This window comes from Oncorhynchus keta, chromosome 20, assembly GCF_023373465.1.
Source record: "Oncorhynchus keta strain PuntledgeMale-10-30-2019 chromosome 20, Oket_V2, whole genome shotgun sequence".
NCBI classification, from domain to species: Eukaryota; Metazoa; Chordata; class Actinopteri; order Salmoniformes; family Salmonidae; genus Oncorhynchus; species Oncorhynchus keta.
The window spans coordinates 8063309-8076647 of record NC_068440.1 but is presented as its reverse complement, the minus strand read 5'-3'; the positions used below and the strand labels follow the sequence as shown (position 1 = coordinate 8076647).

The window sequence follows — 13339 nt, the reverse complement described above, 5'->3', positions numbered from 1 at the left end:
CTGTTTTCATAGGACGATGAGGTTACGTTAACCTTAGAACCAACTTTGACCCCGTCCCCGCTCAGAGAAGACGTCACCCCGATTGGAGGCACCGGTCCACAACTAGCACGCCCAGAACCAATGGCAGAACGCATACCCTTTGTGGTCACACCCTGCATTGTCCAATCGTTGGAGGAGAAGGACGAAGAGGTGGCCAAGGGGTCTATTGTTGCCGTGGCGACCAATTGAGGGGGATAGTCAGAAAGAGTGACAAACAGGATATACTTATCCATAATCCACCAATCAAGCTATTCTACTCCACATCCAGCTATTTACCCACTCTGGGACTGAGAAACAACAGAACGACTTTTTCTGGAGGAGAAAGTATTGGACACGACAATGATAAAAGGGAACTTTAAAGACAAATCTGTCGTTTTGCAGAAACGTGAGGACTTGTTTTGCAGTAATATTGAACTAATGAATTAAAATTGAAAGAATGGAGTATAGAGAAAGAAAAAGGACGCTGTGAAAAGATCAGTGCATTACAGAGAATCACAAGACAACCAAAAGAAAGTGCATGCTTTTGAAAGTAATTTAACATTAATAGTAAAATGTATACAAAGTAATAATATATACAATACTGGTCAAAAGTTTTAGAACACCTACTCCTCCAAGGGTTTTTCTTTCTTTAAAAAAAAAACTATTTTCTACATTGTAGAATAACAGTGAAGACATCAAAACTATGAAATAACACATATGGAATCATGTAGTAACCAATAAAGTGTTAAACAAATCAAAATCTATTTTATATTTGAGATTCTTCAAAGTAGCCACCTTTTGCCTTCTTAATGCGTTTGAGCCAACCAGTTGTGTTGTGACAAGGGAGCGAGGGTATACAGAAGGAATGGAAGAACATTGCTGCTGCGGAGGATAAGTTCATTATATTTACCAGCCTCAGAAATTGCAGCACAAATACATGTTTCAAAGAGCTCAAGTAACAGACACATCTCAATATAAATTGTTCAGAGGAGACTGTGTGAATCTGGCCTTTGTGGTCGAATTGCTGCAAAGAAACCACTACTAAAGCACACCAATAAGAAGAAGATACGTGGAAACACAAGCAAAGGACATTAGACCGGTGGAAATCTGTCCTTTGTCTAAAGTTCAAGTTTCCGATTTTCGGTTCCAACCAGCGCGTATTTGTGAGACATGGTGTGGGTGAACGGATGATCTCCACATGTGTATTTCCCACCATAAAGCATGGAGGGAGAGGTGTTATGGTGTGGGGGTGCTTTACTTGTGCCACTGTCTGTGATTTATTTAGAATTCAAGGCACACTTAACCAGCATGGCTACCACAGCATTCTGCAGTGATACGCCACCCCATCTGGTTTATGCTTAGTGGGACTATCATTTGGTTTTCAACAGGACTATGACCGAACACACCTCCAGGCTGTGTAAGGGCTATTTGATCAAGAAGGAGAGTGATGGAGTGCTTCATCAGATTACCTGAACTCCACAATCCCGGCCTCAAGCAACTTGAGATGGTTTGGGATGAGTCGGACCGCAGAGTGAAGGAAAAGCAGCCAAGAAGTGCTCATTATATGTGGGAACTCCTTCAAGACTGTTGGAAAAGCATTCCAGGTGAAGCTCGTTGAGAGAATGCCAAGAGTGAGCAAAGCTGCCATCAAGGCAAAGGGTGGCTACATTGAAGAATCTCAAATATATTTTGATTTGTTTAATTAACACTTTGGTGGTACCTACACGATTCCATGTGTTATTTCATAGTTTTGATGTGTTCATTATTATTCTAAAATTTAGAAAATAGTACAAATAAAGAAAAACCCTTGAATGACTAGGTGTTATAGAACTTTTGACCGGTAGTGTAATTAGGATTTTTTATAAAAACAAAAAAAAGAAATAAAGTAATATTTATCTGTGTGTGTTTCTGTGTGTGTGCGTGTGCTTGCATGTATGTGTATGTGAGAGTGTTCAAATGTATGAATGTATGTATGTACAGTTTGTATGTATTTATGTATGTATGCAAAAATATATATTCTCGAAAAACATATTCTTGTCGGCAGTGGTATTGTGTGTGGTGTTCAATAGTTTCACACACAAACTAATCTCAGACGCACGTAGCGTAAACGGTACCGTAACGTCTTTCAACAGACTGTGGGACGCGACCAACAAGCGGCTTTGTCCAGATTTCTGTCACTGATCATTTTGGACAAGGCTCCTGTGTGGCTCAGTTAGTAATGCATGGCTCTTGCAACACCAGGGTTGTGGGTTTGATTCCCACAGAGGACGAGTATGGGAAAACAACTCAAATGTATGCAGTCACTACTGTAAACTGCTCTGGATAAGAGTGTCTGCTAAATGACCCCCCAAAAAAAAAAAAAATAATAATAATAATGTGATATATATTTCTGAAGGGGAGGGGATATTTGGCCCATAGACTTGTCTGAAACTTGCAGAGAGAGGGGGTGGAGCTTCCTCTCCTTGTTGTAGTGTATTCCCCCCCCCCCCAGAGCATCTGACACAAGATTTTAGTTATTGGTTTCCGAGATTACACACACGCACAAAAATGATGGATAATTTGTGTCCGCACATCACTACTTCACAAGAGAGGGATTTTGACATGTAGTTTTGTTGTTGATCAAAATGTGTTTTGGGGCAGAAATGCCTGCTGGAACATGTGAACTTTCATGTGCCTGAATAACAAACTTGTTATACCATCTACTTTCTGCACACGGGCAGTGTGAACCGGAGTGACTTCACACAACGGGCCAAACAAGCTGTACAAACAAAACGGAAACGACACAGGATTTCTTAAGCCTCTTAAGACTCTAGGGGCAGTATTTCATTTTTAGATAAAAAGACGTGCCCGTTTTAAGCGCAATATTTTGTCACGAAAAGATGCTCGACTATGCATGGAATTGATAGCTTTGGAAAGAAAACACTCGGACGTTTCCAGAACTGCAAAGATTTTCCTAGAACAAAAGCTTCAGGCAAAACCAAGATGTTTCTGCAACCAGGAAATGAACAGGATTTCTGAAGCTACGTTTTGCATTATCTCCTTATATGGCTGTGAATGCGACAGGAATGAGCCTACCCTTTCTATCGTTTCCCCAAGGGGTCTGGAGCATTGTGACGTATTTGCAGGCATATCATTGGAAGATTGACCATAAGAGACTACATTTGCCAAGTGTCCGCACGGTGTCCTGCGTGGAAATTGGTGCACAAAACTCAGCTGCTGGTATTTTTCCATGAGATTCTGAGAAAAACCATGCTTCCACGAACGGCATATCAATGAAGAGATATTTGACAAAACACCTTGAGGATTGATTCAAACAACGTTTGCCATGTTTCGGTCGATATTATGGAGTTAAATCGGAAAAAAGTTTGACGTTTAGGTGACTGAATTTTCGGTTAGTTTCGGTAGCCAAATGTGTAGTAACAAAACGGAGCGATTTGTCCTACACAAAGAATCTTTCAGGAAAAAATGGACATCTGCTATGTAACTGAGAGTCTCCTCATTGAAACATCTGAAGTTCTTCAAAGGTAAATAATTTTATTTGATTCCTTTGCTGGTTTTTGTGAATATGTTGCGTGCTAAATGCTACGCTAAATGCTAAGCTAGCCATCAACACTCTTACACAAATTATTGATTTTCTATGGTTCAAAAGCATATTTTGAAAATCTGAGATGACAGTGTTGTTAAGAAAAGGCTAAGCTTGAGAACAGGCATATTTATTTCATTTCATTTGCGATTTTCAGAAATCGTTAACGTTGCGTTATGGTAATGAGCTTGAGCAGTAGTCACGATCCCGGATCCGGGATGGGGAGTCATAAGGGGTTCCAGTCTGCCTTGTAGCTTTCATCCATGTATACGGCTAAGAGTCTAGTTACATTTTCAGATATTAATAAGCTACATTTTTGGATATTATAAGTTTCAAATTTAGTCAAAGTTGTTTTCATTGCAAGTTAAGTGTATGGTCAGCTAGCTAGTGAACATTAGCTTGCTGACTCACTAGCTAACGTTACTTGTATGATCTGTGTAGTAATATTATTAGTATCTCAGAAAGTAATTTGCATTGCTCGTTATAGCCTAATGTTAGCTAGCTTGCTAACATTGAACTTAGTTGGTTAACTTTAGTGTTAGGATTGTGTATTGGAGGCAAAGTCAGGTGCAGGAGAGCAGAGTGTTGTGAACAGGCTCACTTTTTATTCAGGTCAAAATGACAGTACAAAGTAACAGAAAAATGTGGCCAAAACACGGAACATAGACAAAAAATAATGCCCGTAACAATATCCACAATATCAAAATACACGTAACACAAACAATCCTACACAAAGACATGGGGAACAGAGGAATAAATACATATTAATTGATTGGGGAATGAAAACCAGGTGTGCAGAGAACAAGACAAAACAAATGGATACATGAAAAATGGAGCGGTGATGGCTAGAAAGCCGGTGACGTCGACCACCGAACGACGCCCGAACAAGGAGAGGAGTCGACTTCGGCGGAAGTCGTGACATTTAGCTACCTACAGATTCATACTACAGCATTTCATGCATGGTAGCAAGCTATGACAATCTGTTTTTATTCTTTGCTAGCTAGCTACATGTCTAAACAAGTCTCCAATTCGCCAGATGTTTACATGACCCATCAAGTTAGCTACATGCCTCACATGTGAATCCTTAAAGAGATGGGTGGTACTAAGGCTTAAGAGGGTGTGAACGATGGTGAATAGTTGCAGATAAAGAATAGATCTCCAGTAGGTGTACCAGCACATTAAAGGTCCATTTTCTCAAAAGTGTGGGTTACAAGTTTATCAACTTTCAAAGCAGAATTATTTTCCCATTGTTCCTCAACTTCAGCGTATGATATACCATTTTGTAGTTCTGAGTCTCTACTTTTATCCAATGTAAAAAAACACAATTTCAAATTTTTCCACATTAGACCGAATCGAGGTGGTTGGTCACATATACCATTTAAAGCTCTGGTGGGATGCTTTTTGACCACTGTATGCCAGGGTTGGGCTCAATTTAGAATTTTGACTCCCATTCAACTCATAAGTTTAAATTCTAATTGAATTGGCCACATCCCACAGGATTTAGAATTTGAACTTGAGTTTGAGTGACAGGAAGTAGAATTTAATTCAGTGCAATTCAAAGAAATTCCACTCAATCATAAAACACGAGTTTCATTGAGTCTGACAGGACACACTTTTCTCTGGAAAAGTGTGGTGCAGCGGTCTAAGGCACTGCATCTCAATGCTAGAGGGTCACTACAGACCCTGGTTTGATTCCAGGCTGTATCACAACCTGCCAGCATCGTTAGGGTTTGGCGGTCATTGTTTAACTGACTTGCCTAGTTTAAAGAAATGTTTTTTTTTTTAAATACTCTTTTAACCTTAGTGCTTAGAATAGCCAAATCTATTTTCATGATTGATGTTATGTACACAATGTATTTTTGTATAGACTACACCAAATATAGGATTGAAGAGACATTTGAATTTCACTGAATTCAATTACATTTCCTTTAATTACTTTTTTAATTGCAATTCTGTATCCTGTTTACTACTTCAATTCAAATTCAATAATTTAATTGGAATTTATTAGACATTCTCAATTCAATTCTGTATGCTTGCCAGGCTGGGTTAAGATTTAGAGTATACTGGGTCACTCACATCCACCAGGAATAAAGGACAACTCAAATATCCCATTCATTCTGACAGAGCTGAAAAGTATTAAAAGGGAACAACATTTATTCATCGAATTTTGGAATCCATCAGTTTCGCCCACAAAGCTATGAAATCTGGAGCGTTTACAGTCCTGCAAACACTATGGCTTTTCTGGTTTCGTTACTGGCGCCTTACTGTAGGCTTCACTACCCTCTGTCTGTTTCTTTATAACTGACTAATTGTTCTGTTGGAGGACATTGTTTAACTGCCTGTAACCTTGATTACAATGGAAGTGAGAGACAGAAAAAGACTGGAGTGTGGGGTTGGAGCTGGGAACCACCAATTTGTTCACCAATTCATCAATATGACAAAGATGCCTCTGCTGCTTTAAATTAACAGGCATGTCACTTAAGCTTTTTGAGTAAACGTTTTACTATGTTCATTTAATGTAAGTAAGCATTCACTTTTGTAGTAATAGTTGTATAATAGTTATAAGTAATAGTTGTATTCATTTTTTTTGTTCTATATCCATATGCATTGAATAATCACAACAATAAATCATTTGGCAGATAAGTTACTAACCTTTTATTAGCTACATTAGTCATCGTTTTATACATTCAGAGAAAAATCGTCTCTACAAAAGATAAATAAATACACGACTAAAGACAGACAGATAAACATACATACTGTACATTCAGACATTAAAAAACTGACTGAACAAATATAATAGAAATCCTTTTCATTTAACAGACAGCAAAGATTCCTCTGTCCGAAATCTGCAGGTTTAAAGACATAGGGAGCAACCTGAGAAACTGTTTGAAGTAGAGCGAGAGCGAAGAAAGAGCCAGAGAGAAAGAGGTTCATTCATAATTCAACTACTTTTCACATAAAACCCTGTGTCATACCGTTTCTTTTTTCTTCTGTGCTCAGTGGTGTCAGAAGAACATCGGGTCTTGTTCATTAGGGCATGCAAAGAGTAACATTTTACGATGTGTCGCAACCTAAAACAAATATGAGCATTTCTTATTTCCTGAGGCAGTCCCTCCTGTTTCAGTCCATTTTCCTTAATCTAATGCCTAAAGACCACTCTCGCCAGTTTGTATTTTTTTTTTTGTGGGGGGATTCACCATCATAAAATTCACCATCATAAAATCATTCAGCATGTGTTTGTTTTGTGTTATCATCAAGTGAGCGATTCATCTAAATTACAAAGGGAGACGGATGGTGGCTGTTCCGTTTGTAGCCATAGCATTATTAAGTAAAAAATCTCTAGCATCATTACACCTGAGTTGGCTGTTGTCAGTCTGATTTAACACTGTCATCTATCAACCCAGCATGGTGACTCCCTCACAAGGTGGGCCTTGTTGAATCTTTAGCTATTGAAACACCACCGGTAGCCATTGTCTCCTGTTTAAATAAAGGTGGGTTAAATAAAGGTTAAGTTAAAAAAAAAAAAAAAAAAAACCAATGATCTTAAAAAGTCAAGTACTACTATGGAGCCCAGATTATTTCTCCTCATGGATTCACAGACATCATTCACCGAGAGAGGAAAGAGAAGGAAAGCTCGATAGTGAGAGAGAGAAAATAAAGGGATAGAGAAAGACTAAAAGAGAAATTCACAACATATTAAAAAAAAACATGTTATGAAAAAAAAAACAGCACTCATAAGGCTAGATGGACTCCTCATCATTACTCTCCTCCTCCTCCACTTGCTGCCCTGAGGCAGCCCGGAGGGCGGGGAGGGGGGTGGAGGAGGCAGCAAGGGGGACGGAGAGGGCGACAGTGAGGGGAATGGAGAGGGGCGAGGTGAGCGGGAGGGAGAGGGGCAACGAGTGGGGTAGCGAAGGGCTACTGTTGCTACTGCTGCTCCCTGTTCCGCTGCTACTGCTACTGCTACTGCTACTGCTGTTCACCTCCGCTACCTCCCGCCTCGTGCCCTCGATCCACACCGCCATCTCTTCCTCCTCCTGTGTCGGGGGAGGTGGCGGTGCAGGGGCGTGGGTGACGACGGGAGCGGGGGAGAGAGGAGAGGAGGGGGCGGTGGGGGAGGCGGGGGCTGAGGTTGTCTGGGGCTTGGATGACTTCCGTCTGATGTTGCGGAAGCTGGCCAGGGGGGGGCGTAGCCGGACCCCGCTATGTGTAGAGGCCTCAACGGCCTTCTGGAGCTGTGGGAGAATAGGGTAGTGGGGATAGGGAAAGAGAGGGGACACAGAAGAACACAACATTGAATTACATGAAAATAGCATGATAAGTAAGACTCGTAAGGCAATAACGACTCAACCCTTACTAAATTGTAAAGTTAAAGCAAAAGAGAATGTAAAAACTGTAAAATAGAAAGAGAGAGCGATAAAAGAAAGTGAAAATTAGAAGATGACATTTTCTTACCTCTTTAAGTGCCACTACACCCACCAGTTTTCCGATACTGGTGACATAGGCATGACTCAGGCCCAGTAATGAGAAGAGTGTGTGGGTCTGAGACAGGCATAAAAGGTCAGACGTCAAATTAGACCCCACTTCTAAATGCTTTAAGGTTCAGCATTCTGCTATGGCTTCTGTTCTGAGTAAATCTACTATCGGTTGTTTTTCAGTTGTGTCTAGACATGATGTCATATACTGTATCTCCAAATTGGTATGAGTTGGCAGCCCTTCAAACCAACCTTGTGTAGCGAGGTCCTCTCCACCAGCTGAAAAGGGGAAGGATCTATTCGGATCTGATCAATTTCCATTGGCTTGTCCATCTCAGCCTCCTCCCATTCTTTGATCTGCACCAGCCAATAAGACACAAGTTGAAGAAACACAACGCTGTAATTGGCTAAATTCCCTCTAAAGCGCAACCTTCAACGTCAACTGCTTCCATAAGAGATTTAGGGTTGTTGACACCTTTTAACCTTCTTATGGGTTTCAACATTCTAGGCCAGACTCTTTTGACAAGGCCAAAAGTGTTTGAAAATGTACAAGGCAGCCTACTCTAATCATTTGGTATTGCATCAGGGGACGTAAGTCGACCTAAATGAGATCAGTTACCTCTTCTGGTGTCATCGTATCGGACAGGAGAGGGTTGGCGCAAGGCTCCTGATGAGAGAAAATAGCGGGGGGGGGGGATAAGACACTTTCTGACTCACGTCATGCACACATTTTCCCTCGTCCCATAACCTAGCTGATTGTCGCTGTTCCAATCACTGTTCCAATCACTGTTCCAATCACTCATATTTGTCTTTTCAAAACATATTGAGTTATGTCACTTATTTGGTACAGTGTCAAGAATAACATGTTTTGTGTGGGCTCCATATTCGTGGATATACTATATACTTTTTTAAAAGCCTGGTTGTGTGTGTGAAACAGAACTTTTCAGATGAGTTTAGGGTGCACAATTCAACCCCAACATTAACCCCAACCCCAGCAGTGGCTGTGTGCTAGACTACAACAACAAAGGGTTTGTGTGGGAATTGATGGGACAGTCATTTATGCAGCAGAAAACGTATGAATCCAATTCAATTCCCAACACTTACAAGCGCATCCCTGAGTATAAAATAGTAATGGATTTGGCTTTTCAGAATGAAATAGTCACAAGTTTGGGGTGTACAATTCCAACCAAAGGCTGGCCTATCCAGTAGAAAACTACAAATCAGTGGCAAAATATTATGATCACCATTGAATAGAGAGATTGAATTGTATCATTAACATACATTGTTTTTCATATTTGCAGTATAAATTGGTAAATGTGAAAAGCCATACCAGGCAAATAATAACCATATTTCATATGCTGATTTCCATATGAGAGAACTTAAAGAGGAAATATGTTTGACTAGGGAGCCTCTCTGAACAATCTCCATTTGCAAGTCCTGTGACTTCATTTGTCACACTCAATTAGATAAAGAAGTGTGATTACATAAAGAACAGAGCCCAGTAATAAGATTCCTCCCATGCAAATATAATGGATAAATATTCATATTTCCTTGAAATATGGTTTTCAATGGAACCGCCAAGGAGAGACGCCATCTACATCTCAACAGCTCATTACCTCAGTAATTCATTTGCTGTTCAAATTCTTGACTCCACAAATACTTTCGTGATCATTAGGAAGACCTTGGTGTGCATACAGTAGTGCTGAGCGATTAGTGCTTTTTGAGGTTGGTTTGGTTTTGATTCGAATATGAAAAAATTTAATGAGGTTTTCGATTATTATATTTTTTCACATTAAATGCATTATACATTATGTGGGTTGAATGCTGTAACAACACAGAATAAAACAATTAATAAAAGTCCCATGACGGCAGTGATGCCCATTTCACTGAGTGTACAAAACATTAGGAACATCTTCCTAATATTGAGTTGCACCCCCTTTTGCCCTCAGAACAGCCTCATGGACTCTACAAGGTGTCGAAAGCGTTCCACAGGGATCCTGGCCCATGTTGGCTGGAGGTTCTTTGGGTGGTGGACCATTCTTGATACACATGGGAGACTTGAGTGTGAAAAACCTAGCAGCATTGTAGTTCATAAAACCTCTTAACAAGGATCTGCCTCATCTTTTCAGTTTTCGCCTAAAATGACATACCCAAATCTAACTGCCTGTAGCTCAGGACCTGAAGCATCCTGAAGCATACCATTTGAAAGGATACACTTTGAAGTTTTTGGAAATGTGAAATTAATGGAGGAGAATAGAACACATTAGATCTGGTAAAAGATAAAACCTATAATTATATATTTTTGTACCATCATCTTTGAAATGCAAGAAAAAAGGCCATAATGTATTATTCCAGTCCAGTCGCAATTTAGATTTTGCAGCGTATTTGCAACGTTTTTGACTGATCCAATGAACCATTCCATATCTGTTCAAAATGTTGTATCAAGTCTGCCCAAATGTGCCAAATTGGTTTATTAATACATTTTCAAGTTCATAACTGTGCACTCTCCTCAAACAATATAATGGTATTGTTTCACTGTAATAGCTACCATAAATTGGACAGTGCAGTTAGATTGACAAGAATTTAAGCTTTCTGCCAATATCAGATATATCTATGTCCTGGGAAATGTTCTTGTTACTTGCAACCTCATGCCAATCACATTAGCCTATGTTAGATTAACCGTACCGTGGGGGGCACCAATCCTGTAGAGGTTTTAACACACTCAAACTGGTGCACCTGGCACCTGCTACCATACCCCGTTTAAAGGCATTTACATATTTTGTCTGGCCAATTCACTCTCAATGGCACACATACACACAATCCATGTCTCAATTGTCTCAAGGCTTAAAAATCCTTCTTTACCCGTCTCCTCCCCTTCATCTACACTGATTGAAGTGGATTTAACATCAATGACGTCAATAAAGGATCATAGCTTTCACCTGGATTCACCTGGTCATGTCATGGAAAGAACAGGTGTTCCTAATGTTTTGTATATTCAGTGTAGATTACATTAGTTTTTTTGTTTTTGACTTTTATATAATATAATAATATTATATAATTCCAAGTCATCTCTTCTCTACCACATGGACCGGACAAGTAGGCGCGCAATGGATTATCGTAATTGTAGTTAATTACCATGTTTTCTTGCGCTTAACTAAGTAGAATATTGGCCTGTGGGAAACTAAAACTCCCCACTACATCGCACAGCTCGGCCTTGATCTGATTTATCTCTAGAGAAAATGTGCATTGAACTCACAGAAAAAAAAACTGAATGAAATGAAATGATTATAGTTTAACTGAAGTTGGTGATTACCGAAAAACAACCAACATTTTGGTTATTCACTTAGCACTAGTGTACAGTCATGCACAGGTACAGAATCAGAAACTCTGTACACACACAGTTATAAACTACCTGTGACTGTCCCTCTGCCGGTTTGTCTTGGGAGGAGAATATATTCCATAGAGTCCTCCTAACGGACTGAAGAGTGCCCTTGTCTGAAAAGGACAAATGATAAAAGATATGATGGACGAGGGTCAAAAGTCTTCTACAAAGGTATCTTGATGTTGAGATTGATAACTAAATCATTCAAAGCTGTATAATAATATGAATATGCAATAAGCTGAATAATAATAGGGGACTGTTGCCAGGCACCCATAGAATTATTGTTCCAGAGAGATGGTTCAACTCACCAGGAGCTGTGTGATTGGACGAGGGCTCCTGCGGTTTAGGGGACGGCAGGGGGCCATTTCGTTCTTCCTGAACTGGGGTGCTCTGGGAAATTGAACAAAACAGTAATTCATCACATTCACAGCTTGAATAATGACATAATACAATAAGTTCCTTGCCACATGACGCTTCAGTAAGTGTATTCCAGCTTGCCCCTATAGAAGAACACTTTCTGGTTCCAGGTAGAACTTTGTCACGAAACAAAGAATCATTTTAGACCCCCCCCCCCGAAGAACCTTCTTGGAGAAGAACCCTTTCAGAACCCTATTTTGCTGCACCTGCAATAACATCTGCAAATATGGGTGCACAACCAATACACTTTGATTTGATAGGCTTTCTAGGAGTGTTTTTGATTCCTTATGAACATTTACCCTCTCTGTCTGACAAACCTTATCTCCACTCTCCTCGTCGTCTTCATCCACAAAGGCAAAGGATTCCCAGCTGTCTTTGGCATACTGGTTCTGTTCCTGTAAACACTGTTCCTGCCTGAAGATCCGCCTCTCTGCTGAGAGCCACCAATCACAGAGAGCGTGGAGCTCTGAGCGGTCGATGGAGCCCAATAAGATCATAGAATCTACGGGGAAGAGAGTGTCACATGATGAACCACTCAATAAATTATTTTAAGACATTGAAATGTATCCTCACGTTCACAAAAACGCATTCATTTTACCTGTTGAATCCACTAGTGGTATTGTTTTGAGAGAAATGGAGTCCAGGAGAAATATCAACTCCCTGTAGGTGGACTGTAACGAGAGAAACTTCACTTTCCTAACCATGATGTCCTCCACAAAGATGTTATACTGGCTGTAAGTCAGAAGGAAATGCCAATCATTCATTCATGCTCAACACTTGTGTACTTCTGGTGAGTCTATGTTGAAGAATCAAGCATGCGGAGGTGGCCATATTGACACAAACAACTCATTGTTTTCGCATGGGACCCTCAATGCAACTGGGTCCCTCAGAGCCAACATGTCACCTCGGTTGCAGCTTCTCTCTGCACACCTGATGTGTCCAAAGCCCAGCTCAGGGAGGTAAGGCAGTTTCTTGATCTGGATGATTGAGTCGTAGAGCGAGGGCTGCAAGCCCTGGGCCACCATGTTGGCCAGGATCACCGCCACCATCATGGGCAGGATGTGGGAGATCTGGCCCGTCAGCTCGAAGCAGATCACCGCCGTGGACACCGTGTGGGTCACCGCCCCGGTCAGTGCAGCCGCTCCTGGGAGAGAGGAGGGAGAAGAGCAAGGAAAGGGGGAGGCAGGGAGAAATGGAAGATAGAGGAAGGGAGAGAGGGATGGGGAGGGAGAGAAAGAAAGAAAGAAAAAAGGGGAGAAATAAATCATTTTCAGGTGGAAGAGATGTGTAGCTGGATGATCCACAGGAGAGGGAGATATGAAAAGGGAGGGGGGGGTGGGTGGATGGGAAAACAATGGGAGTGATTAATGGAAAGAGGCAACGCGGCACTCACAGTCGAGGGACAAGTATAGGAGGGATGTCAGGAGGGAAAGAAAAGACGAGGCATGGGGTAAAGAACAAGGG

At 40.8% G+C, this 13339-nt stretch overlaps 2 protein-coding genes across 7 annotated transcripts in view; one reads left to right on the top strand and one right to left on the bottom strand.

The window, feature by feature from the left end:
* LOC118399274 (protein FAM131B-like) overlaps window positions 1-2047 on the top strand; it is a 31809-nt gene extending 29762 nt beyond the window's left edge. For all 6 annotated transcript variants that reach the window (XM_035795220.2, XM_035795221.2, XM_035795218.2 and 3 more), the window contains one exon: window positions 13-2047. In XM_035795220.2, coding sequence (XP_035651113.1) covers window positions 13-228 — 216 coding nt within the window. In that variant the 3' untranslated portion in view covers window positions 229-2047. The remainder of the gene's footprint in view (window positions 1-12) is intronic.
* A 2168-nt stretch (window positions 2048-4215) lies between these two features.
* The window catches only part of LOC118399273 (chloride channel protein 1-like), a 33453-nt gene continuing 24329 nt past the window's right edge, over window positions 4216-13339 (bottom strand). The window contains exons 15-23 of the mRNA XM_035795213.2: window positions 12806-13019; window positions 12474-12607; window positions 12193-12377; window positions 11767-11848; window positions 11489-11571; window positions 8696-8743; window positions 8329-8433; window positions 8057-8143; window positions 4216-7836 (exon numbers count right to left, since the gene is read on the bottom strand). Of these exons, the coding sequence (XP_035651106.1) occupies window positions 7342-7836; window positions 8057-8143; window positions 8329-8433; window positions 8696-8743; window positions 11489-11571; window positions 11767-11848; window positions 12193-12377; window positions 12474-12607; window positions 12806-13019 (1433 nt within the window). The 3' untranslated portion in view covers window positions 4216-7341. The remainder of the gene's footprint in view (window positions 7837-8056; window positions 8144-8328; window positions 8434-8695; window positions 8744-11488; window positions 11572-11766; window positions 11849-12192; window positions 12378-12473; window positions 12608-12805; window positions 13020-13339) is intronic.